We start from the raw sequence: 23,788 nt of genomic DNA, 5'->3' as shown, positions 1-23,788 counted from the left end.
GCTTAACCTTAAAGTGGACTAATTTGGACTTAAACTTGACTTGATCTTGTCTTGATCTTGACTTGAGTTTGACTTGAGTTTGACTTAAACTTGACTTGATTTTAACTGATCTTAAACTTGACTTTAAGTAGACTTTAAATTGACTTTAAGTGGACTTAAACCTGACATGTCCTTGGCTTAAACTTATTGCAAACCTAACATAAACTTGACTTAAAATTAACTTAATCCTAACTGAAACTTGACTTAACTTTGACTTAAAATTGACTTAAATTTGTCTTAATGTTCAACTTGGATTAAACTTGGCGTAGACCTTTCTTAAACTTAACTTTAATTTGATTTTAACTTGACTTAAAGGTAAATTCGACTTAAACTTGGCTTAATCTTGACTTATTCTTGACTTAGCCTTGAGTTAAACTTAAATTACAATTTTAAATTAAAAAACTTCCAATGATGAAAAAACTACAGCAGGGGGTTACCCATGATGTGTCCTCTCTCTCTCCCTTTTGAACCTATAGACCAGCCACGGTACTTCTTTCCCTTGCACTTTCACTTTTCGCCAGAACATAAAACACGTAAAACGACTGCTGGTTGCAAGTGCATCTGCAAGATGCATCTGCAATTTGCGGCACAATGCGAGGCAATCACAGAGTAAACAACTGTCCGACCACGCCAAGGCCAGTATTTATTTTTTGGTGAATTAATCAAATTTCCGTTCAGCTTCCTCCGGAAAGTGGGGGGTGGTGGATGTCCTCCTTCTTATTTTTTTTTATTGTTATTTTTTCCAGCTGCTGTTGTTGGGAAAGTGAAAAGGAGATACAGAGAGGGAGATAGAGCGCTTTCAACTTTCAAATTGAATCAAATCAATTTCGCTTCATTGAATGTTTACCATTTTCAGTTACTTTCCTGCTGGCTGGCTGGGCTGTCTTTTCATTTTTTTTTTATTTTTGGTTTTGGTTGCCGCCCTTTACGGGAATTTTCCGGACTCGAATTCGAAAGGACAAGGGCAAGGACGTGCAGGCGTCACGGTTGAACATTGGTTAACGGTACTTCCGCCTACACCGCCGCCGCCTGGTCAGTGGGCCATGAAGGTGTTGTTTCAACCTGACTGACCAGCCCAGCCATGGTCTCGTCCTGCTAATTATAAAGAAGGCAGAACGCCGCAGATCGCAAAGATCTAAAATTGCAGCTTTGGAAAATTTCATATGGCCAAAAAGTTTCTCTTTCTTTTCATCTTCTCCCTTTTTTTTTTTGGTGATATTAAATTGTGAATTAAGAGCCATGGCCAGAGTCCAACTTGCAACATACACTATCACCATCCCTCAACCCCCTTTGGGAGGTAGAAGTTTAAGGCAGCTGACAGCGATTACAGCGACAGGCGACAAGGACACAGGACCTGGGATTTTGGGAATACAGCTGTTAATTCGCCGCCGCCCACTGGGGAGGGCAGTGTTCTTACATTTCTTTAAATGCAAGTTCAGTTAGCAAGTGACCACTGTACAGTGGATATGTACTACTTAAATCTACTTTATCTTAGCTTTGTTAGCTAATTTTGTGGCTTAATTTAGGGATTAGTTTTCTTAGTTTGATGAAATGAAAGGAAAAATCTCTGAAAAATTAAAATTAATAATTTTTATTTCTAAATTTCATTTTAGTTAAAAAATTATTAACTAATTCTGCACTACAGTAAAAAAAACTTAAACCAAAAGGCATTTTGCAACCTTAAGCCCAACCCCTTCAGGTGACCAAGCGACCACCCACCTTCCAGTCGCGTTAATCGGTCTACAAAGTCTCGTAATGGCAATGCCAATGGCTATGACCATGGCATGGACATCGATGATTCTCGGTATTCCATTGGGGGTGAACAGCTGTCAACCAGCGGGGTGGTGGTGGTTACGGGGGGATTCATCGGTCGAGAATTAGTTGGCTGCTGCCACTGTAAGGTAGTTATGGCTAACACAGACACGCACACATACGCAGAGTAACGGAAACTCTTTGGCCATTTTCAGTAAATTGAAAAAGTATTAAATCAATAAATAAAAGTTGCACATTCACACATACATTCACACACATAGAGAGAGAAAGAGAGAGAGCCATCGATGGGGACGTGTAACTTTTTGGCCATGTGCGTGGGTCCCTGTGCTCCATATTGCAGCAGCAGCAGCGCGCGCTTACGTTGCACATTTTCACAGTCCCAGATGCAGTCCCACATCCCATGCCCCCTCCCTTCTCCTGCTGCTACTGTTCCTCCTCTTCTTTCTCCTCCTACCACCCACTGATGGTATGACCATTTGGGGTTACACACGCCGCGTGTTAATTACTCAGAACATTTTAAACGGCACAAGGATCAGATGGCCAGAGGGGTGGCCAAAAAAAGGAAGATTGGGAAACGAAAAAAAAGCGTGGGTGGAGAGTAAGAGGGGTAGATGGATTCGCCACCAGCCATGGCGACCCGCGAAATTTGTTGTATTGATTTAAAACGAGAGACAGGAGCCACCAGGATACAGAAGCCATGAGGCAGCAGGAGCAGCAGCATCAGCAGCCAGGAGCATAGTTGCAGGTGGCTGACAGGTGGCAATCAATGCAACTGAACGGGGCACGTAAGCAGCAATGGTGACGACACCTAAAACTGCTAACAACTTGTCAAATACCCTATGGGAAGGGGGAGCTTATTAATCTTTGAAGATTACGTGGGATATGATGTCATATGGCTGTTATAATAGCTTGATCTTTTTCCTGATGAAATCGGTAAGAATTGTGGCTTTAATATAGGTTTTAAGTTCTTAGTGAGAGCGCTTACTTAGTTGTAGATTTAGAGGTATGAAGGGTTTAGAAAGTGTTCCAAGATCTTAATGTAGTTTTAGAGATTAAACTAGCTTTTTAAATATCATAAATAGGCCTTATCTTTGACAACTTTCCTCTGATTTTGGCCAGGAAATGTTCTTTTTCCTACCAAATAAGACACCCAAGTTGGTTTCCTTCCTTCAGCTAGTACCATCATACTCTTAAATACCCCCTAAAATCGCGGAATGACGACGAGAGTGAGTTTTAAAAATGCAACCAGTGCAGAAAGAGAGAGACGTGGAAAACAGGACAGGAAAAAGAGGGGAGAAGGAGAGGGTACGAGGAGTAGGGCAGGGCCGGGCAAGAAAGCAATACCAGCAAATAAAAAACAATTGAATGGCAAATATAAAACGAATTGTGGGATACCAACGGCATCGGCATTGGCATCGTCGCTGCTGTGGTGATGGTGTTGGCCAGTTGGAATTCGGGTAACGCGCTGGGAGAGTCATCTATACGGAAGGGGAATCCCAAAAAAAAGGGGGACAAGGAATTCGATCAGATTTTTCAGCACTGTCAGTTTGATGATGGAGGAGCAGAGCTAAAATGTCTTTGTCAGTGCCTTGTCAGGGATATTTGCCATCTAATAAGAAAGTGTGGAATGGTAAAATGAAGGGGGGGTAGAAGGGGAACTCCTTGCCAAAGGCCACCCATTTTCACTATCTCTCTCTCTCTTAGAGAAGTTTATTAAAAGCGAATGCAAATTTCAAGCAGCGCCGGCAATTTAATTAGCAGCAAATTCAACAATTTCCATGCACACACACACACACCGTGCCACAATCACCCCTACTACACCCGCTCAACGGAAAGGCTCGTTATTGTAAGGACCTTCTTCTTCTGCTTCTTCCACTGGCACTTTCCACTTTCCACTTTCCTTACTCTAACTATACTCCTTCGAAAAAAAAGGGATGACACGGCCAGTGGGTGTGTGGCCGCCTGCTCTTGGCCAAAGCCTGTCCTGGCCGGGGCACACTTTTTATTAGAATCGTAAATAGTCTTTACGAGTTGTACGTGCTCAAAATTTGCAATAAGCCAAAAATATTCAGCTAACAGCAACAACAAATTATCGGCTCGGCTTTGGCTATATGCCTACGTTCTATACCTCTCTCTCTCACTGTCATCTTCTTCTTACCCATCCAATACCCCCTTTCAATATGATAATCATAATAATTATTATGTAAGCAATGTTTATGGCCCTGTAACTAAAAACAATCTGATGAATTGGAAACTTGTCCGTCTTTGGCTTTTTGGTATACTAAAATTAAAGGGACGAGAAATTTGGAATTCTTAGCAAGTTTTATGTCTTGGCAAGTCGCTGATTAAGGTTAATCTATAAAATATTTCATTCTACTAAACTAAAACTAAACTTGATTTTTCTGCTAAATCTGATATATCATTTAAATGCTCCTTTAAATTCCTTTTCTATAAATCCAAAAAGTTGTTTTTTGTTTTTACAAATGACATTTTTTGATTGCTGCTCGTCGGCAAATGCACTTATGATTCCCAATCAGTTCAAGCCGTTAAAATATGCTAGTGAGTGTATGTGTGTGTGTGTAAATATTTTCATCGATGAATATACAGTGAAATAACTTTTCCTTTTTCATTCATTCATCGACTCTTTATGCACTCACTCAACTCAATGCCTTTTTTAGTGGTGGGGAAGTGCAACAGCAGTGGCAGCAACAGCAGCAGCAGCGGCATAGATAAAAGTGTAAATATTTATAGCATTAAATAACGAAAACAAACACCGTTTTTGACATTTTAATTGAATAAAATCGTTTTGTGGTCTTTTAAGGATCATTTCATGGCCAGCAGATGGCTCTGCTCCCCCCATCCCCCGTCCCCGTCTGCTGCACACAACAGCAGGCAGCAGCAACCGTTGTGTTGAGTGTTTGTCTGGGGCATCCAAAATGCAAAATGCATTGCATGCAATTGCAGTTCAATTGGTGTTTGTTGTGTTTGTGCAGCAAGTGAAAACAGTGGAGAAGGTGGGATATAGGAGTTTTGGGTGGCTCAAACACACACACACAGTCAAAGCCGGCTTATGTATATATATTTATATTATATACATACATATATATACCTTATGCACATCGATCATGTGAATACACAAAGAGAAATAGGCCGCTCTTAAGCCAATCGCAAGCGACCTCGATTTGCCTAATTGCTATAATGTTAATCAAATTACACTCGAGACATTATGCTTAAGTTAAGTGGGCTTAAAACTGGAGTAAAAAGATCACGTTTTGGGGAGATTATATGTATGTACAAGAAGGGGGATTATAGGATAAAGGATAAGTTTGAAAAATGTGTTTTTTAGTGGAGTTTTTATTGGTTTTTTAACGTAGAAAAAAATCTTTTAAATATAAGTAATGTCTACGAAACTCAAGTTACCTTTGTTTTATAAGATTAATAATAAAATAATTTAATGTTAAAAAGGAATTCATATTCTTATCCAGAAAAGAGCTAGTTTGGGTAGACCTTCTTTCAACTTCTAGGTTTCCCCTTTTCCGTTTGCAAAATTTCAAACTCAAACTTAGAAAAACTTCATCAAAAAACCTTTTAAAATCATTAATTTTAAAATCAAAACAAACAAAGTTTTCTCTCTGTGTAGCTGTACATAAGGTGAGTGCTGGTTTTGGATGTGTGTTTACCTATGTGCATTTGCGGATGACGATAACGATGATAGCGATGATGATGTTGCTACTGCTGCTGCTACTGCTGCTGCTTCTGCTACTGCTGATGACGATGATGCATGACCGGCCAAACTAAACAACCAGCTGGCCATAGAAATAACAGCCAGCTCAAGTGACACCCAGCAATACCGCCCACTGATCCATCGAGGCAAAACCCATACCGAATCCTTCTTTAGAGAACCTCCTCCTGCTCCTCCTCCTCCAGCCACCTGGGTGGGTATATGTGTTTATCCTTTTTGTCGGCTGATTTGCATTTAATTTCAATGATTTTTTGAGGACTCGGAAAAAAGCAGCACCACCAGCAGCAGCAGCAGCAGTGGCAGCACATACACGCCTCCAAAGTAGCTTTTTGTATGCAGCAATACTACCACGCCCATACCCACACCTAACGACCCATTCGCCACCCAATTCGGACTTTTGCCAGACTGTTTTTGTTTTTCTCTGTTTTGTTTCGTGTTCATCGCTTAAGCTGCTTTAAATTTATTGGTTTGCACAGTTTAAGCGATTTTCGTTTTGTATTTTCCATTTGCAGACTCACCACTGCCCCACTGCTACTATCACTACTACTACTACCAACCATTGCCCCATTGCTTTTCTTTTTGGTCCTCTCTCCGTAACCATTACCAATGGATACAACTTGCCAATTATGCTCGTTCTCTGGCCAATGGACTGGATCCTCCCCAGCCAGCCAGCTAGCCACCTCCACTAAGCCCCCTCCTCATCCTCCTCCTCTTCCACCACCTCTCTCTCCACTGAATATGCAACTGCTCATATTCGTGTGGCATATGCCAATGTCAATTGTTGCCTGTTTTGTTGGCTCTGTACTAGCCATTCTACTAGCCTTGCTGCTACACTATCTCCCCCGGAAAAAAAAATACAAAAAAGACACTGCATACTTTTGGGGCGCTTTAAGCCCCGCTCATTTCGTGGGAGTTTCCTGGTGGCCGCCAGAGGAGGGGAGGATATGGTGGAGCAAGAGGGGCGAACGTCAGCATTGTCGCCAGCGCTAAATGTGGCATTAAAATTTTCGACCAACAAAACTAGTAAAGTCCTCGGGAATAGTGAAAGAGGGGCTGTAGGCATCCCACCCATTAGAGATGGTGATCAGGGTCAGGGAGGAGTTTCGTTCTTTTTAAAAAGAGTTTTAGGGTTCTTTTTTTGGGAAAACTTGTATTGAAATCGTATGTAAACTATGACTAAGTTTAGATATTTTATGATTTTTGTAGAATATTTTAAATTTTAAGTTTTTTATTCCTAAAGGGAAAGGTTAAGGTAATCTTTTGAGTATCCTAAAGATACATTTCAAAGGTAATTTTGAGATACATCTTTTGGAAAGAGATCAGAATATTAATCTTCATATTAATTTAATAAGATGATTTTTCTTATATTTTTTGTTAATATTTTTTTAAACTTTCTTTGTATCTTTGAAACCTAGAAAGGGTTTTAAAGCTATGAAATACAAAAATTTAAGAAAACTTAATAAAAAATAAAAGAAAATTTCAAGAAAAATCCTGAAAAATCTTTAAAAACTTTCACAAAAACGTGGAGAAAGTGACCACCTCTAGTAGCCGCCCACGCACTAAAACTGCGGGTGAGGGGCGGCTTGGTGGGCGGAAGGCCATACACAACTGCTAACTGTACACTAAAAATATGGCACGCTAGCTTCTCTGCGCTTTTCTCTATTGCTATGATGGTGTGTGTGTGTTGGTGTCTCTGTGTTTGTGTGTGTGTGAGTGTTGCATTGTTGTAGTTCATATACTTACACAGGCATTCACGAGCATAAAAAAGGGGTAGTCAGGGTAACTTTTTTGTTAACAAATTTTGTGCTGTAAATTCAGGAAATTTCAAACAACTTTTTAAGGTAATTTCAGTTTGGTTTTTTATAATTTTAAAATTTTTTTTTAAAGTTTATCCTTAAAAAGATTTAATATTAATTTATCAATCTTAATCAATACTTACACATTTTCTAATCTATCTATTCTTTAATCACCCCTTAAAACTCACCATTTCCCCTGACCTAGGGTATCGCCTAGCTGACCCTTAATCTTCTACTGCCGCTTCCTTTCCTCGTACAGTAGTTGTCGTTGATAGTTTGCCGCGGCTGCTTCCGCACTTAGCAGTACTTTGGACTAATTTTTAATGCCGCTCATATTTCGCGCACAGGAGTTAGCCAACGAAAAACCAAAGGACTAACTGTGCATCTGCATGTGTCAGTTTGTGTGTGTGTGTCAGTGTCAGTGTGTGATACAGGTGCCGCCAAAAATAATTGGCCAAAAGAGTGCCATCAAGCAGGGCAACGGGGCTATAGAATCCATCAGCTGGTTTGTTGTGTTTTTTTAATACTTTCTTTGGGATGTGGTAAAATATGGGTTAAAAAATAGGGAAATATGATATTATAAAAGGGTGTTTTTAGTTTTTTCTAGACCGAAATTGGAAGGAAAGATAGTTAAAAGTTGGATAAATAAGCTTTATAGGGAAAACTAAATTTTAAGTGACTTTAAAATTGTGATTTTTAAAGAAATTGAATTATAATAAATTCAATTTTTAATAGGAAGTTTTATGCTAAAAAGGGATTGTAAGTCTAGATGATTTAAGTTATAGAAAAGTTAAAATTTCAAATCTTTTAAGGACAATGTGATTTTGTATTATTTTTAGAATTAAATACAAACTAATTTCTTAGTAAGAAACTTTAAAAATCTACGCAAGGTTTCCAGTCCTGCTTACATTGCCTTTAAAAATGTTTAAAAAAGTGTCAAAAAAATCATTAAAATAGCTTAAAAATATAAAAGTTTATCTACAGAAGTTATCCTCATTTAAAATATTGATAAATTTTCTACTAATTAATAGCTTTTTTCTTACAACAATGCTTGGTTAATTAAGAAAATAGGGGAAGGCTTCACAAATATCTGCTAATAACCTTGCTGTTAATTAACCCCAAAGAAAGCTTAACCTGAGGCTCTTTTCGGAAATGAAAACTTAACTTAAAATTAAAAGATCATAAATGTTTAAGAAAATAGCTTAAAGGACTAAATCCTGTTTGATAGCTCTCTATTGACGACCGATTATGTTTGATCCTTTCTCTAGCCCTGCCGAGATTCCTTGACTTTGTGGCACACTGTGCTATATGGCCTTAAACTGTGGCAGGCACTGGGTGAAATCATTTCTGCAGACACTGCGTTGGCGACTTATGCATACATTTGTCTTTTTTTAGAGTGAGAGAGGGGGGCGTGGTGGGGCTGGGGAACTGGGGCGGCGGAAAAAAAGAACAGCGTTTTGTGAGGCGACTCGGTTTTTTTTTTGTTTTTCATTTTTTGTTTTCTGTTTTTTTTTTGCTTGCCTTTTTTTTTTGCATTTTGCTGTGGCTGCGGTTGACTCGAGATATTTATTATTGTTGCTGAAATTGCTGTGTATCCTCTCTGCGCTCCCCTTTCCCACTAGGTTCCACTGGTATTTGTGCTGCCGCCGTCGCTGCTGCTGCTACTGCTGGTGACGCATTTAAAGCTTTTGCATCATATAAATAAAAAACTAGCAAAGCGGAACAAGAAACATAAAATGAAGGAGGAGAGAAGCCCCCCAGAGGAGGAGAAGGCAGAAGAAGAAGAGATGTTAAAAAAGACAAAGGCAATGGGGGGCTGCTCTATGGTAGATTGGGAAGGAGGGTAAAGAGGAATTGGGAATGAGTTTGTAGAGTGTGAGAGAAAGAGAGGGAATGTGTAGGGGAGTGCAGGGCAGGGTCCTTTAAGCTCTTTCGACCAGCGCTTGTTGGCGAAGAAGAGCATCTGTGATGCGCCAATGCTTGATTTATTGGACTCGGGCAACCCTTATCCGAACGCCCATACGGCCACGCCTACTTACGGCAAAACAGTGGCCGCATTTATTGTCTGCCCCAGCTCCTTATTCTTACCCCTGTAACCCTTCCCAAACTTTCCGCTAGAAATAAATAATCCTTTGGCTTGGCTTTTGAATTTATTATGTTTGTTTTTTTTTTTTTTTTTTTTGTTTTTGTTTTTGTTTTGCTCATTCTTCTTATTTGGCTTCCTCGTCGATAGTAGGTTTGATTATTATTATTATTTTTATTATTATTATAGATTATCAATTTGTCATAGTTTTTAGTTTTCGGTATTTCGTTTTCTTTGCTGCTCCTTGGTTTTAGTTTTAGTTTGTAGCTTGGTATCTCATTATCATTATAGCTATCGTTAATCGTTAATCGTTATCGTTATGCACCTGTATATCTCATATTTAGCCTACAGTTAACATTATATATATATCAATGTTTAGTATATAATGTGCTTATGATGGCTCTGTCTTCGTCGTTTCTTCTTTTTCTTCTTTCTTCTCTTTTCTCTTCTTTTCTTCTCTATTTTTAGACATAAAATAATGACAATGATGATGGGAACTTACTTAGGTCACACAATTATGCTATTTTACATTTAATCGAAGACGTTTATCGTTATCGCAGTATTAACAATCGATAGTTTTCTATAACTATAAGTTAATATCAGTATTTTTTTTTTTTGGTATTTTAGAGTTGGATTCTTATAATAGCAGCTTCTTTAGGGGTTGACAAGGAAACACTTTCTCATATTATGGGTGACAAAAAAAATCTTCGATATCTATTTGTTAGTATATATATATTATATATATAGATTTATATATCTAAGTGTTGAACTATATAATAGCATGTTTTCTTCTTCCTTTTTTTTTTGTTTTTTGTTTTTTTTTCTTTATCTTTTCGCTTGTTAACACGTCTAATTGGAATAACAATTCTCCTGGGCCTCAAAAAAGGAAATGCAGACACACGCACAGACATTCGTACTAACACACATACAGATACAAATATGCAGGCTCAACACACAGATACTCTCCTCTCATACACGTAGAAAACAATTTTTCCCCATTTTTGGCCATAACAAATCGGTTTTGTTTTGTTTCATTTGATTTGCGGCAAATTGTTTGGACAAATTGTTTCGATTTACATTTAATTTTCGATTAGTTGGAATTGCATTTCATAGGCTGACCTTATAGATATAGTTGGGTTACTTTTTTTTTTTTTTGGGGGAGGGGGGTTTTCACTATAAAATGTACAATGGTAGTGTTGTTATCTTTGCTCTGTGTTTGGTTTTACATTTCAGGATAAGCAAGTTAGTATAATTGATAAGAGTTGTCCACCTGTAACCTGTTGATATGTACAGCCTGCAAAGCAGGGTGAAAAAGGGGGAAGGTATGTCATATCCATAACTAAGCCTCCCCCCTTATTCCGCCCCCTAGATCTGTGAGTTTTTGTGGCATTGCAAACGTTTTATCACATATTTATCCATATAATAATAGTGTGTGCTCTCCATCTATATATATATCTAGATATATGTCTATATATATATATGTATAATATATAGTTTCACTCGATTTATAAAATAAGTACAAATGCTTTTCGTTTTGGTTTCTGCTAGCTGTTAGAGTAGCTATTCGTTAGATACAAAGATACAAGATACAGTGGCATTAATTGACTAGACTTGCTTGCTATGCATATATCTATGCAGGTATATATATATTTGTATATATATATATATATATATATACTTTATCCATCTGGCTAGGTAATGCAGATTATGTCTCTGCTGCTGTTTGTATAAATTGCATCTTTATTAATTGGCCAATAAATATCCCAGTTATTTATGAACTATCAACTATGATAAAAAATAAAAAAAAAAAAACGTTGTTCTTGTCTTCTATATATAGGTAGGTTTATATATAATATATTTAACTGTCACATATACAAATGCAAATACAAATACAAATACAAATACAAATACATATGCTTAAATACGCTTACATTGGATTTTGTCTATGTCAGAGTCCTCGTTGTTAGCTATATATGAGTGTGTTTGTGTGTTTGTTTTATGATTTACGCACACATATGAGACTGGGAAATTTGATATAATAATTTAGTGCTCAATCCGCAGTCGGCATTTCTGTATTTGTAGATTTTAGCTGCTGTCCGCGTTTCGCATTTTGCTTTTCGCATTTTGCATTTAACACAAAAATAGAACGAAATGGCAAACAGGAACGTAAACGACGTAAACGTAAACAACGTAACAAACAAACGTTGTTGAGCCCTGGGGTAAAAGGATATGCAGGATGCACTAGTAGTAGTATCCTGGTTGTGCAGGATTAGCCTAGGGTTCAGCATTTTTTCGGGGGGGGCTGGTGGCAGGCAAAAAGGAAGCGCTGCTGCTGCAGCAGACTCTCAGATTTCGCATGATGATAGCAAAAACTGCAGCGTCGTTTTACATTTGCCAATCTGCAGTTTACTATCTATATGCTATATATAGATTTATATATATACTATATTTCTATTTATAGCAGATGACAGTTAACAGAGGCGTGTGAGGAAGAAGTTAATGGTTATGATGCAGAGATGATGCCTCAATGATCTTGAGCTGAAGTCTGCAGTTCTCTGGAAAAGAAGAAAAGGAAAGATCAGTTTAGTAGGTTTTCAACTTAACTAGGGGTATATATATAGATATATAGCTGAGCAAACTGAACATGAAATCGAAAGTTAAGAAAGATCTCTTCAGAAAAAAAGATTACTAAAAGTTTACCAACAAGCAGGCAGCAGAGCAGCAGAATCTCAACTTGGCTAAAGAAGTTTCTTTGGCTTTTGGACCAGCCTGCTTGCCGCCTGCCTGCTGCCTCCTTTATAGTTTCAACTTTAAACTGATTCGGAACGCAACTTGTCAAGTAATAAACAAACTGCTCAGTCGAAAAACTTGAGGAGCGAGCCCGTTTAGCTCCTTGAATTGGCAGACCCAACTAGTTGAGCTTCTCTCACTCTACAAGTAGGGACATTTTTTATATAGCAGGCGAGTGGAGGGGACTAAAAGGATATCCCAAACCCATCTGCGTGTCTCTGTATCTGTGTGTTTACAACAATAAAACGCTTCGTTGTCATAGCTCAAGCAGATTGATGTTCAACACAGCATTTTCCGACTAGCAGCAAGAGCGACAGAGGGGTAACAGGACAGGATGATGACGATGTCATCATCGCAACAAGCAACATTCGAGTGCACTTACATGCCTATCTATCGTATATATATATATATATCGTATATCTATATGAACAGATATATCTGTATGCGGCCATCTCTCCCCTGTGTGTGTGTGCAGTCCTGCCCTCGCGAGTGTCCTGGCTGCTGACTATCCTGAACTCTCTCTGGTCGAGCAAGTGCAGTGCAAAGTTACCCGGCGCCTTGATTTATGTCCCAGTTGAATGTCTGTCTCTGGACCAAAACCCTAGACCGCCTTCTTCATCTCCACCCGCCTCACTGCCTTTCAGATTTTCGGGGGCATGGCAATCTCTCTATGGAGTTTACTTGAATTGTGTACACACTCGCGGCTTGTTTGTGCTTTTGATTTGATTTATATTGCCGACTCAAGAGCATGAAGATGTTGTTGATGTGGATGCTGAATGGTGAATAGTGAATCCAGAATGTGAGTGGGCCAAAAGACCAAGACTTTGGAGGAGGAATGGAAACGATGATGATGAAGGCGATGATGATGATTATGATCTTTGTCTGATGTCGTCGCCTGCCTGAGTGAGATGATCGGACTGGATTTTGGTAAATTTGAACCAGATTCGCAAGGACACCAACCCAACTAACAGCCAAAGCACTTAGGCAGGCATCCCCAGATCCTGGCTCATGTGATTTGCATGTGTCACATCAGGTCGCATCTCGAATCTGGCATCTCTCTACTCGAATCTCTCACTCACGCACGCACTCAATCAACCAACCAACCCACCCACTTAGATTCTGGGCAACAGAAAAAGTTTTTCGGCAACACTGAGACGACACACAAGTCGAGCCTTCGGGCATAGGCGATTTTTCAATTAGTTGGCAGTTGGCAGCCGCCCCCAGCAGCAGCAGCACTCCAACTTGCTTCCCCTACTCCCTGCTACACCCCCCTCCTACTACTACCCACCCATTCTACACTTCACTTTAACCTACTCCACTCTACTCTACTCTACTGACATCTACAAATTTTGCAGGGCTTTGGGCCATGAGCTCAACAGGGCAACAGGAACTCAAATCCTACATAATTAAAATACTTAAAGGCTTTAAAGCCAGGCAGGCAGCCAGCAGCAGCAGCAGCAACAAAGTTTTTAACTTTTAAATTGTTGAGCCTGGCTGGGCTGGCCCGTGTTACCTACTCTCAACCCCGCTTGGCCGGGCTCTTATTGAGTTTCATTGTTGCAAAAGGGGCCCACATGTGTGGAAATGCTTTATGGGTTAAAAAAGGGATGAAGAGGGGGAGGCTATATTGGTGAAGGGCAGGGGACGGGTGTTATAGAAGACTCAACTCACTAAGCTTACTTAAGCATTTTTGCCTTGGCCTCTACTCTGTGTGTCAGTCGCAATCTCAGTCTCAAATAGCGGCCAAAATCGCGTTCGTTGATAAAGTTGTTCCTCCTTTTGCCTGCCGCCTGCCTGCATGCCCTTCCTTAACCCCTAACACCTCTAACACCCTAACATTCAAGGCAATGGCTTCCATTTTCGCGTGAACCAGTGAGTTATCGAGAGTGACAGGCGGCGGGCGGGCGATGGGGTTGAAGGTGAAGGTGTATTCATTCTCTGCCCTTTTGGCCAGGAAGTTCTTTGGTAGTGTTGGAGGCAGAAATTAGCTGTGCATTTTCTTAATTTAAAATGTAAGTCAAATGTAGGGAATGTGTTTAGAACTAAACTTAAATTAAATGAGATTTGGAAACTATTAAGTTATCGATAAACGATAAAAAGCGAGGCTGAATTTCCTTTCTTAAATGTTGAAAAAGAAAACTCAACTTTTGCTGACTCTTCAAAGTAAAAACCGTTCAACTTTCTAAGCTCTTCTCTAAATTCTAGATTAATGTCAATGACCTGTCCGCCTTTCTCCCCCTGCTGAAAGCAATCTTTTGGCCCGCATTGCTCATACGCCCTGTATGCCTGTTCTTGACTATCGCTTTCTGTCTATGTGTGTGTTTGCCTGCGCATTCGACTCATTACGAGGCAATGTTAATTGACAGGACACCCACATAGATTTTCATAATTTTTGTTATTAGATAAACACAAACACACCCGCACAGCAAATTAACAGATTGGAGGGGTCATCGGGCTGCATATTTTATTAGATTTTGTGCTTAACCCCCGAGGTCGTCGTCGTCACAAGTCCACCACCCACTTTGCTCTACTGATTTCCCATCCCATTTTTCGTTGACTGACCCCCCCCCCCCTTCTCATTGGTCCTTTTCGTCCTTTGGCTTAACGATTTTGCTTTGTCATTTGGCCGTTTAATTATGTGCATGGAAATTTATGTGCGACTCCTTGACTTTAAATGAAGTGTAAGGACCAATGCCCAATCCTTTACCGCCGCCGCCAGCAGCTGCTGTTGGCCAACCCAAACTGCCACCCGGCGGCCAGACTGCCAGAAATCGACCCCGACCTTGGACCTTAGAGACTTGGGCTATGGAGAACCGACCTTACTTTCAGTTATTTATGGTGGAACTCGAGTCTGATAATACGCCGCGTAGTAGAAAAGTGCAGAAAACGAGAGAAAATTGGCTAGTAGAGTGGGTTAAAAGAAGAAGGAGGAGGAGGGAAGGTAATCGGTATATAGGCTGATTAAATTTTGTATTAGCCCAATAAATTGTGGCGGCTAAGCAAGGCAAATATTTATAAAAATGCCCTATGACACGCAGGAATGGACGTCGCTTAAAGCCGGGGCGTATGGCCTTTGTCATATTTCAGGAGCCACACTCTCGACCCTCGAAGTTGTCCTCTAATTTATGTCCGCTGGTTGGTAATTTGCCAGAGATTTTAGAGGATGTGGTTAGAAGGGGTAAGGGTAGGGTTGCTAAATGGGTTGCTGCTGCTGCTGCTGCTTCTCCATTTTGCATATGATGAGTAAGCAATGATTCAGATGGAGACGATGGCGATTAGGAAGGCCGAAATGGATGAGTAGGTTAATGGGTGGCGGTGGTGGGGCAGGGAGATAAAGATGATGTAGGGGCTTGCCTTTTGGAGAGGATTATTCCGGTTAGCTGAGAAAGCTTATGGCGGTGGATAAACTGCTTTCCCTCTCTCTCCCTTTATCTCTATTAATCACGAAAGTTAACCAAATACTTAAAGTATGAGTTATCTGCTGGATGTATGTCCTTCATCACCAACCCCTTCCCTTCTCGCACACACCCTCTAATCTAGTCTTTTCAATTTGCAACTCTCAATCGCATTTCACTTTTGGCCAAAGCTCGCTACACGTTTTTACAGCTCGTCGTCGATGATTTTATTTATCGCCCTTCACTTTTCGATGTTTGCTATGCCCTGGACCTTGGCTGAACATTTATCACAGAGTGGCGAGTGCCATAGGTATGGATAGATGGCTATATAGATAGATAGATAGATAGATAGAAAGATAGATAGAAAGATAAATAGAAAGATAAATAGATAGATAGATAGAAAGATAGATAGATAGATAGATAGAAAGATAGATAGATAGATAGATAGATAGAAAGATAGATAGAAAGATAGAAAGATAGAAAGATAGATAGATAGATAGATAGATATGTAGATAGAAAGATAGATGGCTGGATGTTTAGATGATTGCATGGGTTGGATAGACAGCTGCGGGGGAACGCTGATTCGGGGGACTCTCCAATTTAAGCTTCTGAATGGCAAATGGGGAAATCCGGCGGTGTGGTTGGGTCTGTCCTGGGTCTGGGCCTGGTCCTGGTCCTGCACGCCACCCCTAGTCCATGTTGGCCTCGCGTTAATTACGCGACTTTTGCTGCGGTCGCCTATTTGCTGATTGCATGACAGGCAGCGCGTCAACGTTGGCCGAGGCACGCACGACTTGCGCGGCGCTGGCTTTGCCCTTCTGTGGCTACCATATGGTGGGGTAGTAATCCGTCCTCCCCCCAGTCAAGTTCCCAAAACAACCACCCCTCCCCCACCCCTCCAACATACACATCCTCATCCGATTCTCAGCCTGGAGCTCAGCAGCTCATCTGCAATGCTCGCATCGCTTCCAGAGCTGTGTTAGTCACGCCAATTTTATTGCATTCCTGTTTCTGTGTCTGTTCCTCATCCTCTGCCCTATCTATCCTCTTCCCCCCATACACTTCCTTTTCCTCTTCCTCTTCCTCTTCCTGTTTCTGTTTCTGCCATAGGCGTTTGCCGTAAGGGGGCGTGGTCATGGCCATTCACGACTATCAGTCGCAACAATAGCGTTGGCAGTTTTCGGATTTCAAGCGGAACAATTAAGTTAACGATCTGCGGACGAGTGCCAAAGCGCCAAAGAGCAAAGTGCGCCTACAACATGGTCCAATCGGTCGGTCGGTAGGTTGGTAGGTTGGTAGGTTGTCCACCAAGGAGGATACTCGACTGGGGAACCAAGTGGGCGTGGCAAAAAAAGAACCGAAACACGGTGGAGAGGGATAACGCGGCAGGGAACGTGTTAAGCCAGCCACATTGGCGACCAATGCACGTCCATGATGTCGCCTCTTGTTGAGCGGGAAGAGAAGGGGAATGGCTTTAAGCTCTTTAAGTGGACTCAAATTGCCGCATCCTGCTGGCCTGCCGTCGGCTGTCCTTCAATTAGCCAAAAAACAAAAAAAAAGAGGGGGAAAAAAAGAAACTGATTAAGTGAATAGGCCATCTAATGTGGCCAGCAAGGACCATGCAAATGCAAACACACAGAGAGCGGCGGGCAAAGGAGTCGGGAAAAAAATGTCCTTTTTGAACTTTTTAGCCGCCCGTCCCGCCGCTGCTTGTGGATCTGATTCTGGCTCTTATTCAACTGCTGCTGCTGCCTTAGACGAGGAAGGACTTAAAAGTAAACAAAGTTTTAATTTCCTTCAATGATTTCTCTGGGCATTTGTTTTAGGCCCGGTCAGGATCTTTCCAATGGCTTTCGCCCTATACATCCTGCCCGGTCTGTTGGGTGGAGGAGGAGGGAGTAGGTAACCCAAGGAACACTGGCCGGGGCTCATAATCAAGTTAGATAAATCTAAATCCTTTGCGATAAGCAGCTGAAGAATAGCCTGGCTGGCTCTTGGTTCTACCCCTACTACCAATCTTTCCAAGGACCCCAAACAAACGTCTCCATCAAAGTTGCTCCGTCTGCTGCTGCTGCAAGGCTAAATGGGTTAGGCGATTGGATGGCCTCGGGGCCAGGGAGAAAATTCTGGATGGGAATGGTGTGGTGTATGGAAAGGGGGGTTAGGGTGTAGAGGCAATACGGGGCTACGAATTAGAGTGCCACAGTCGGGCGAGTGAATAGAATTTGTAATTTCCGTTTTCGTTTTGTATGCTAACCCGAACCCGATTCCCCTAACCACCTCTCCACTACCCTGCAGCGCCCATCGCCATTGCCATCACCATGCCGCCGCTCTTAAAGCTCTCCACAATGAAACTGTATCCGAGAAACTGATGTTGACTGCACTGCAGCGCACGGCTTTCAAGCAGTTCAATTGGTTTCAAAGAAGGTTAGGTGGGTGGTAGAGAGAGAGAGAGAGGAGTACAAGCGGTTTTTGGATTGGATTCGGCTGCGTGGAATACTTATGACGATGACTAAACACTCTGCTGGCCATGTTTGCGATTGCATTTAAAGATGAGAGGCTATTGAAATCGTTTTCCATTTGCCAAGGGGCCAAGAGGGAGAGATGGCTTTGGGTGAAAAGCAAAATTTTGTGGTTCTAGAGGGGATTGGGAAACTTAAGCTGAAACTGAGCAGGTGTCACCTTGCGGGAAAGTTACACAATAAACAATTTTAAATCATTTTGATTTTGAATTTATCAGGACTTTGACTTACCTCCGTTAAACGGCGCAGCATCCGCCTAATTGCCCTTCCGCCTTTTCCGACGCCTTCGCCAGGCCACGTGACCAAGTAGCTGGGCCAGTCGATTGGCCAAGAGACGAACATGACGCCATTCTGCACAGCTGGCCACTGCAATGAGTAGCATCGAGTTGATCCCAAGAGCCAGCGAGGCCGCTGAACTGCCGAGATTGCCTTTGGTCAGCTGGTCAGAGCAACGGCCAATGGAATCGATGTCCAGTTCGCTCATCACCCGTCCATTGACCTCCAGCGGTGAGATGCAGTAGTTTTTCTGCAGGAAATCTGTTAGATTATGAGCACCTTCGGCCAGGGGTCCATCCAGCAATGTGTGAATGTGACAGCCGCAGGGGAAGTGATTGCTGACCAGCTGTAGGTGTTCTACGCCATCCACGATGATGGAGTTGGGATCGGGGGTTTCTAGTACGTGGTTGCCGAAGAACTTGAGGTGTTTAATGGCCGCCGTGCTAGTGAAGTTCAGTTCCTCGATCGAGTCGATCTTGTTGTTGAGGATTTGCAGCGTCTCCACTTGGGTGAGTCCAGTGAAAGCGTCCGCACAGATCACTCCAAGATCCGATTCCTGCAGAGTGAGTAGCAGAACATTGGACAGGCCGCGGAAGGTAAAGGGCGCCACCTCTTTGAGATCCATATAGGCCAACTTAAGCAGACCCACTGTGTCCATGCCAGCGAAGGCGTCCTGCTCGATGCTTCGAATGCCCGACGGCAGAAGCAAATGACCGACGTTCGTTAGGCTAGAGAAAGCCGAACTGTCGATGCGGATCAGTGGATTGTTAGTTAGCAGGATCAGCTTGATGTTTGAGGTTCCAGCAAAGGCATTGCCCTCGATCCTCTGGATCTGATTGTGACTCAGCAGGATGGTGGAGAGATTCTGTAGTCCGGCAAAAGCAAACTGGGCCACCATTTGAAGGGGCGTATACTGAATGGACAGCTCCTTGAGACGTGGCAGGCCGCGAAAGGCGAACTGTTTGATTCGCGTGATGTTGTTACCGTCCAGCGAGAGCTTCTTGAGCGCCCGCAGACCGGCGAAAGAGTCTGGCTTGATGATCGGAAAGTTGTTCTTGGTCAGCGCCAGGTTCTCCACGGTTGCCGGCAGCTGGCGCAGCGGGATCTGCTCGAGGCCGCCGGTGTTACACAGGACCTAAAGGGGTTGATAGAAAAGGGGGATAAGTTGGGGATCTTCTTGTTGATTAGGAATTAGTATCTTAACTTTTTGACTTTGTTAACTTTTCTAGTAAATGACCCAAAGTTGACTTTTTCTGATCTTGACTAGTTTTTCCCAAGCTCCTTCAAATGAGTTTTCTTTGATTAACCTGGACACACCCTGTCCTTGCTCTTCTGACTAACATTGTTTGGTTCACCTTTTGATGTTACATTTATTCAACAGGATGACCTCCTGACCCCCCTGCTAAACATTGCTTGTGCGGCTTTGTCAGAGGCGGAGGACGGGACTCATCGACTCATCAAAGGTTTTCGCTCTTAATCAGTTTGTGTTTTCTCTTGCTTTATGACATTTCCCCACCCCGCTTTTCCCGTGGGCGCCATTGATACCTTCACCATGGCAACCCATGACAGTCAGCAGCAGCCGCCTCCGCCGTTGGGCAATCAGATCAGACGCCACACTGGCGGAGGTGGTGCCCAGACAGACAGGGACAGCAGGAAGGAGCGAGACTTTGTTTGATGCGTGGCGCGAAAATTGAATTTGTGGCTTTATTGCTGAAAATAAAATTAAATCGAATTCTTGTTTTTCGGCCAAGGGGGGAGTGGGTGGTGGACGGCGACGACCCTTGTCTAGCATTGTTTTTCGCACATCCTTCGCCTTTGGTAGTCTTCGTCTTGGTCTTGGTCTTTGGCCATTCTGCTTTGTGCTTTCATTTTTTATAACTTTTATGTGCTGATGTGTGCGTTTTCAGGCCAAGAATTTTCTTGGTTTTCAGAGAGAGAAAAGTTGGTGATAGGCGGGAAAGGAAAATTACAAGAACTAAGATTTTCTTAGTTAAAAACTTGAAAATTTGTTAATTTTTTTTAGAAAATTCAGTGAAAAATTTTATGTTTTTTTAAGCTGAGGAAATTAAGTTGGAAAACCACTTTTTTTCGAGTGTTTTTTTTTATTTTGGGTTACGGAAGAGGGAGTCTGCTGGTGGTTCCCTTTCCGGTTGCCCAAGTAACTGTGCATAACTGTCCATCGCCTGTCACGTTCCTCTTGACCCCACCTACAGGTCCATGCCTGCCTGTTGTCCACCACCCCATCCTCAGCTTACCTGGGTTCTTTTTTGTTGTTGTTGTTGTTGTTGTTTTGCTTTTGCTTCTGGCCCAACCTTGGTTGCCTGCACTTCTTGCGTAACATTTGCACAATTTTCATACGCTTCACCTTTTTAAATGAACGAATTAAAAGTTTTCGTTTCCTTGGCTCCTCCATGGTTCTTTTCTCCGCCTTTCCCTTTCGCCCAGTAAGTCCTTCGCGCCTGCTTCTCTACCCCTCCGCCCCTCCCCCCTTCGATTGTTATTTTTGCCTCAGTTTCCGTTTACGTTCTGTGTTTCGGTTCTGTTCTGTTCTGTTCCGTTTAATGAAATTTTCGTTTCTATGCATTCAGAGACGCGAATTCAAGCGACACGGTTAAAAAGTCTCTTGTTCGCTGAACTTTAACTGGGGATAAGGCTGGGAGGCGTTGGTGATGGGTGGGAAGTGCTGACCCCAAAAAAGTATGCTACACTTTTGTTACCTTTTTCTCATGGGTGGGTAGGGTAGAAGGCTGAACTAATTTCGCCTCTTCAATACAGTTAACTAAAGCAAGGGATACGAAAGGCGGAGGTTGGGGTTCTTCCCAACGAAAAAAAGGAAGATGCGGCCAGAAGAAGGAGCTCTCCAAGTGGTGGGGCAGGGGAAGAGAGATAAGTGGAGAACGAGAGAGCTGAGTAAATCATTGCATTGTCTATAATCCAGAATAATGAAATCACTTAAGTTCTCAATTTGCTAGAAATGACGATGCCAAGTTCCCACTGGTAATAAGGATGCGCATTAAGCGTGCTCTCCTCCAAAACTCTCGCGGGACACCATTGAATACGCCCACACACACACATACAGAGAAGTGGAAACTGGATAAACTGGCTCAACTGGGGTGTATGGTTTGGCCCAAAACTCAGACAGTAGAACAGCAGAAGTAGACGCAGACACAGACACAGAAACAAAAGGAAAATAACCATTTCCCTGCATTTTCGATTAATTTCACTGTGCTCTCATCACTGCTGTGCCGACCAAAGAGGCTGAGCGGGCGAGCCAGCAGCTGTGGCCATTGCCTGACCACCAGTTCCCCAGAGAGATCCTCCTAGCTCTTCTTTCTACTCCTTACTCCTGGCTCTGCTGCCTGCTGCTTCTGCTTCTTCCACTGCCCACTTCTCCGCGCTTAAGCTTGATGATGATTTTGCATACAATGCCAACGCACTGTGGAGTCGCCTGTCGTAGTTAGGTTTTTGAACTAAGTTGAAATATGTTTAAGCTGAAAGCTTAGTAAACCGGCTAGGTGTGATTTAGATAGGTAATCTACTTAGTTTAGATTCTTAACGTCATCTTACTACAGCTTTTTCTTCCCCTTACTTACTTTTGTTTTACCTTAAGAGACATTTTTAACCTTTAAACTTTAAATATTTCCGATGACAGTCGGTTTTTTTTAATCAAACTTCAAGGACTACGATCATTAGATTACTTTACCAAAGCCAAACAAGACTAGGATCTAGTTTTCTTTACCAATAAAAAAGCGATAGTTTAACTAACAAACTCATTGAAACTAAAACTTTACTACAAAGCTTTAACGAGTGGAGAATATATTTTGTTTTTCCAACCCCAAAAAAATTTAATTAAATTTAGTTTTTTGGTTGATAGTAGCGAGAGCTTTATATACCATCGAATGTATAAATAAACCCTGCTTATTGGTGAATACTCGTATGTGACCCCAATATAGATTCATTTTTTATTGCCTTTACACTGCGAACAGTTTTTTTTCCAATGGTCATGCTGCCTGCTATTCTGCAGCAGCTGTGATTAATCCATTTATTTATGTGGTTAAGGTAGATATGGAGGAAAATGATTGTGGGAAATGCAGTGAAACGTAGATGGGAGAAAAAATGAGTCTGTCCAAAAGTAAGTTTCAGGTTGATCTTTCCAAGTTTTCGTATATAATATATACCTAAAATGGAATGTTAGTGATCTGTCTATCAGATGTTGAGTAGTTTGAGAACTTTAAACAAATTCTAAGTTAGATCTCTTTCTAATTACTAAAAAACTCATCTCTAACCTAAACTAGTTTCTTAGTTTTAAAATAAACCAAAAAACAGTCTCCGACAGTTACCATTAGCCAGACCATAGCTCCCCTTTCATTATATATACTTCCTATAAGACATTAATGCTTATATAGCTAGTACAAACTAAGGTTCCACTGTGCTAGGCTAGCCCACCACCCACCGACCTACCATAAACCTCAACTAAAAAAAAAAAAAAAGAAAGCAAAGAAAAGAATGAGAAAAACCCCCTCCTTTAATTCCCCAGCACTTTGGCCTGGGCCCTATGCTCAGTACAAGTAGATTGTTAAGCTTACTTGAGTCTGGGACAAGCAGATGCACTCGGCTGGGCATGATTTGGATGTTTCGGTTTGTTGCGAGTTCCACAGGCAGACGACAACGGAGAGCGCAATTATGAGCACCAGCCAGGAATTGCACATTTCACGTTGTTGCTGACACGACAGTTTGGCGGCGTAATTGAGCTCTATTCTCTCTTGTCCAAGTCTTGGTTCTTCTTCTCCTCGTCCCTTTCTTCCTTCCTTTTTCTTCTTGGTTTGGGATTCTACTATTGCTGCTGCTTGCCTGCTTATCCTCTGGTCTCTGGTGGCTCTTCTGGCTGGAAGTGCGGAGGCCTCACCTCAGTACCAGCCTTTTTTTCGTTGCCTACTTTTTTGGGCTACTCTTCGCCTGGCCTCTTCTTTGGCTTGTGTACTTCTTCTGTATCCTCTTTCTCGTCCTCCTTGGCACTTTCCTTAGTTATTTATGTTTTTATATTGCGTTATTTTATTTAAACTTTCCTTCCACTTCTCTCCTTTATTATATATTCTTAAGCTTTATCATATTTATTTACGCTTCTTCTTCCGGTTTCTGCTTCTGCTCCTGTTCCCTTTCCAGCTGCTGCTCCTTTTCCAGCCCCTTTTTGCTACGTTTTGCGGAGGCGTGGCATGCCAATAACTGCAAGAGATAGAAAGGGAGATATATATATATTAAGATATATATTAAGATATCTATATATATAGAAAGAGGGGGTCATTTTGGTAGAGTTTTCGAGTTGGCAGTTTGAAAGTCCAAAGGCCGAGAGTGAAGCAATGCGACACTTAAAA

At 41.8% G+C, this 23,788-nt stretch overlaps 1 protein-coding gene and 1 long non-coding RNA gene across 10 annotated transcripts in view; one reads left to right on the top strand and one right to left on the bottom strand.

Annotated features, from left to right (window-relative positions):
- LOC108105024 overlaps positions 1-23,788 on the top strand; it is a 130,393-nt gene that overhangs the window by 38,836 nt on the left and 67,769 nt on the right. The gene's annotated exons all lie outside the window — the stretch shown is intronic.
- Positions 11,288-23,491, bottom strand: LOC108105022 (chondroadherin). Its single transcript, XM_017211420.1, has 3 exons — positions 23,003-23,491; positions 18,372-19,551; positions 11,288-11,988 (listed from the first exon to the last, which is right to left on the bottom strand). Exons 1-2 carry the CDS (start codon positions 23,123-23,125, stop codon positions 18,397-18,399), a joined length of 1,278 nt encoding a protein of 425 aa, XP_017066909.1. The 5' UTR covers positions 23,126-23,491; the 3' UTR covers positions 11,288-11,988; positions 18,372-18,396.

The sequence above is a fragment of the Drosophila eugracilis genome, unplaced genomic scaffold (assembly GCF_018153835.1).
Source record: "Drosophila eugracilis isolate 14026-0451.02 unplaced genomic scaffold, ASM1815383v1 contig_2155, whole genome shotgun sequence".
Lineage (NCBI taxonomy): Eukaryota > Metazoa > Arthropoda > Insecta > Diptera > Drosophilidae > Drosophila > Drosophila eugracilis.
This window is presented reverse-complemented; position numbering and strand designations above follow the sequence as displayed.

Bases quoted from the DNA above. Each gene is read 5' to 3' on its own strand.
- LOC108105022 (XM_017211420.1), bottom strand. From the start codon at position 23,125: ATGTGCAATTCCTGGCTGGTGCTCATAATTGCGCTCTCCGTTGTCGTC. The intron at 19,552-23,002 runs GTAAGCTTAACA...CAACCCCTTTAG, and splicing joins TCTGCTTGTCCCAGACTCAA to GTCCTGTGTAACACCGGCGG.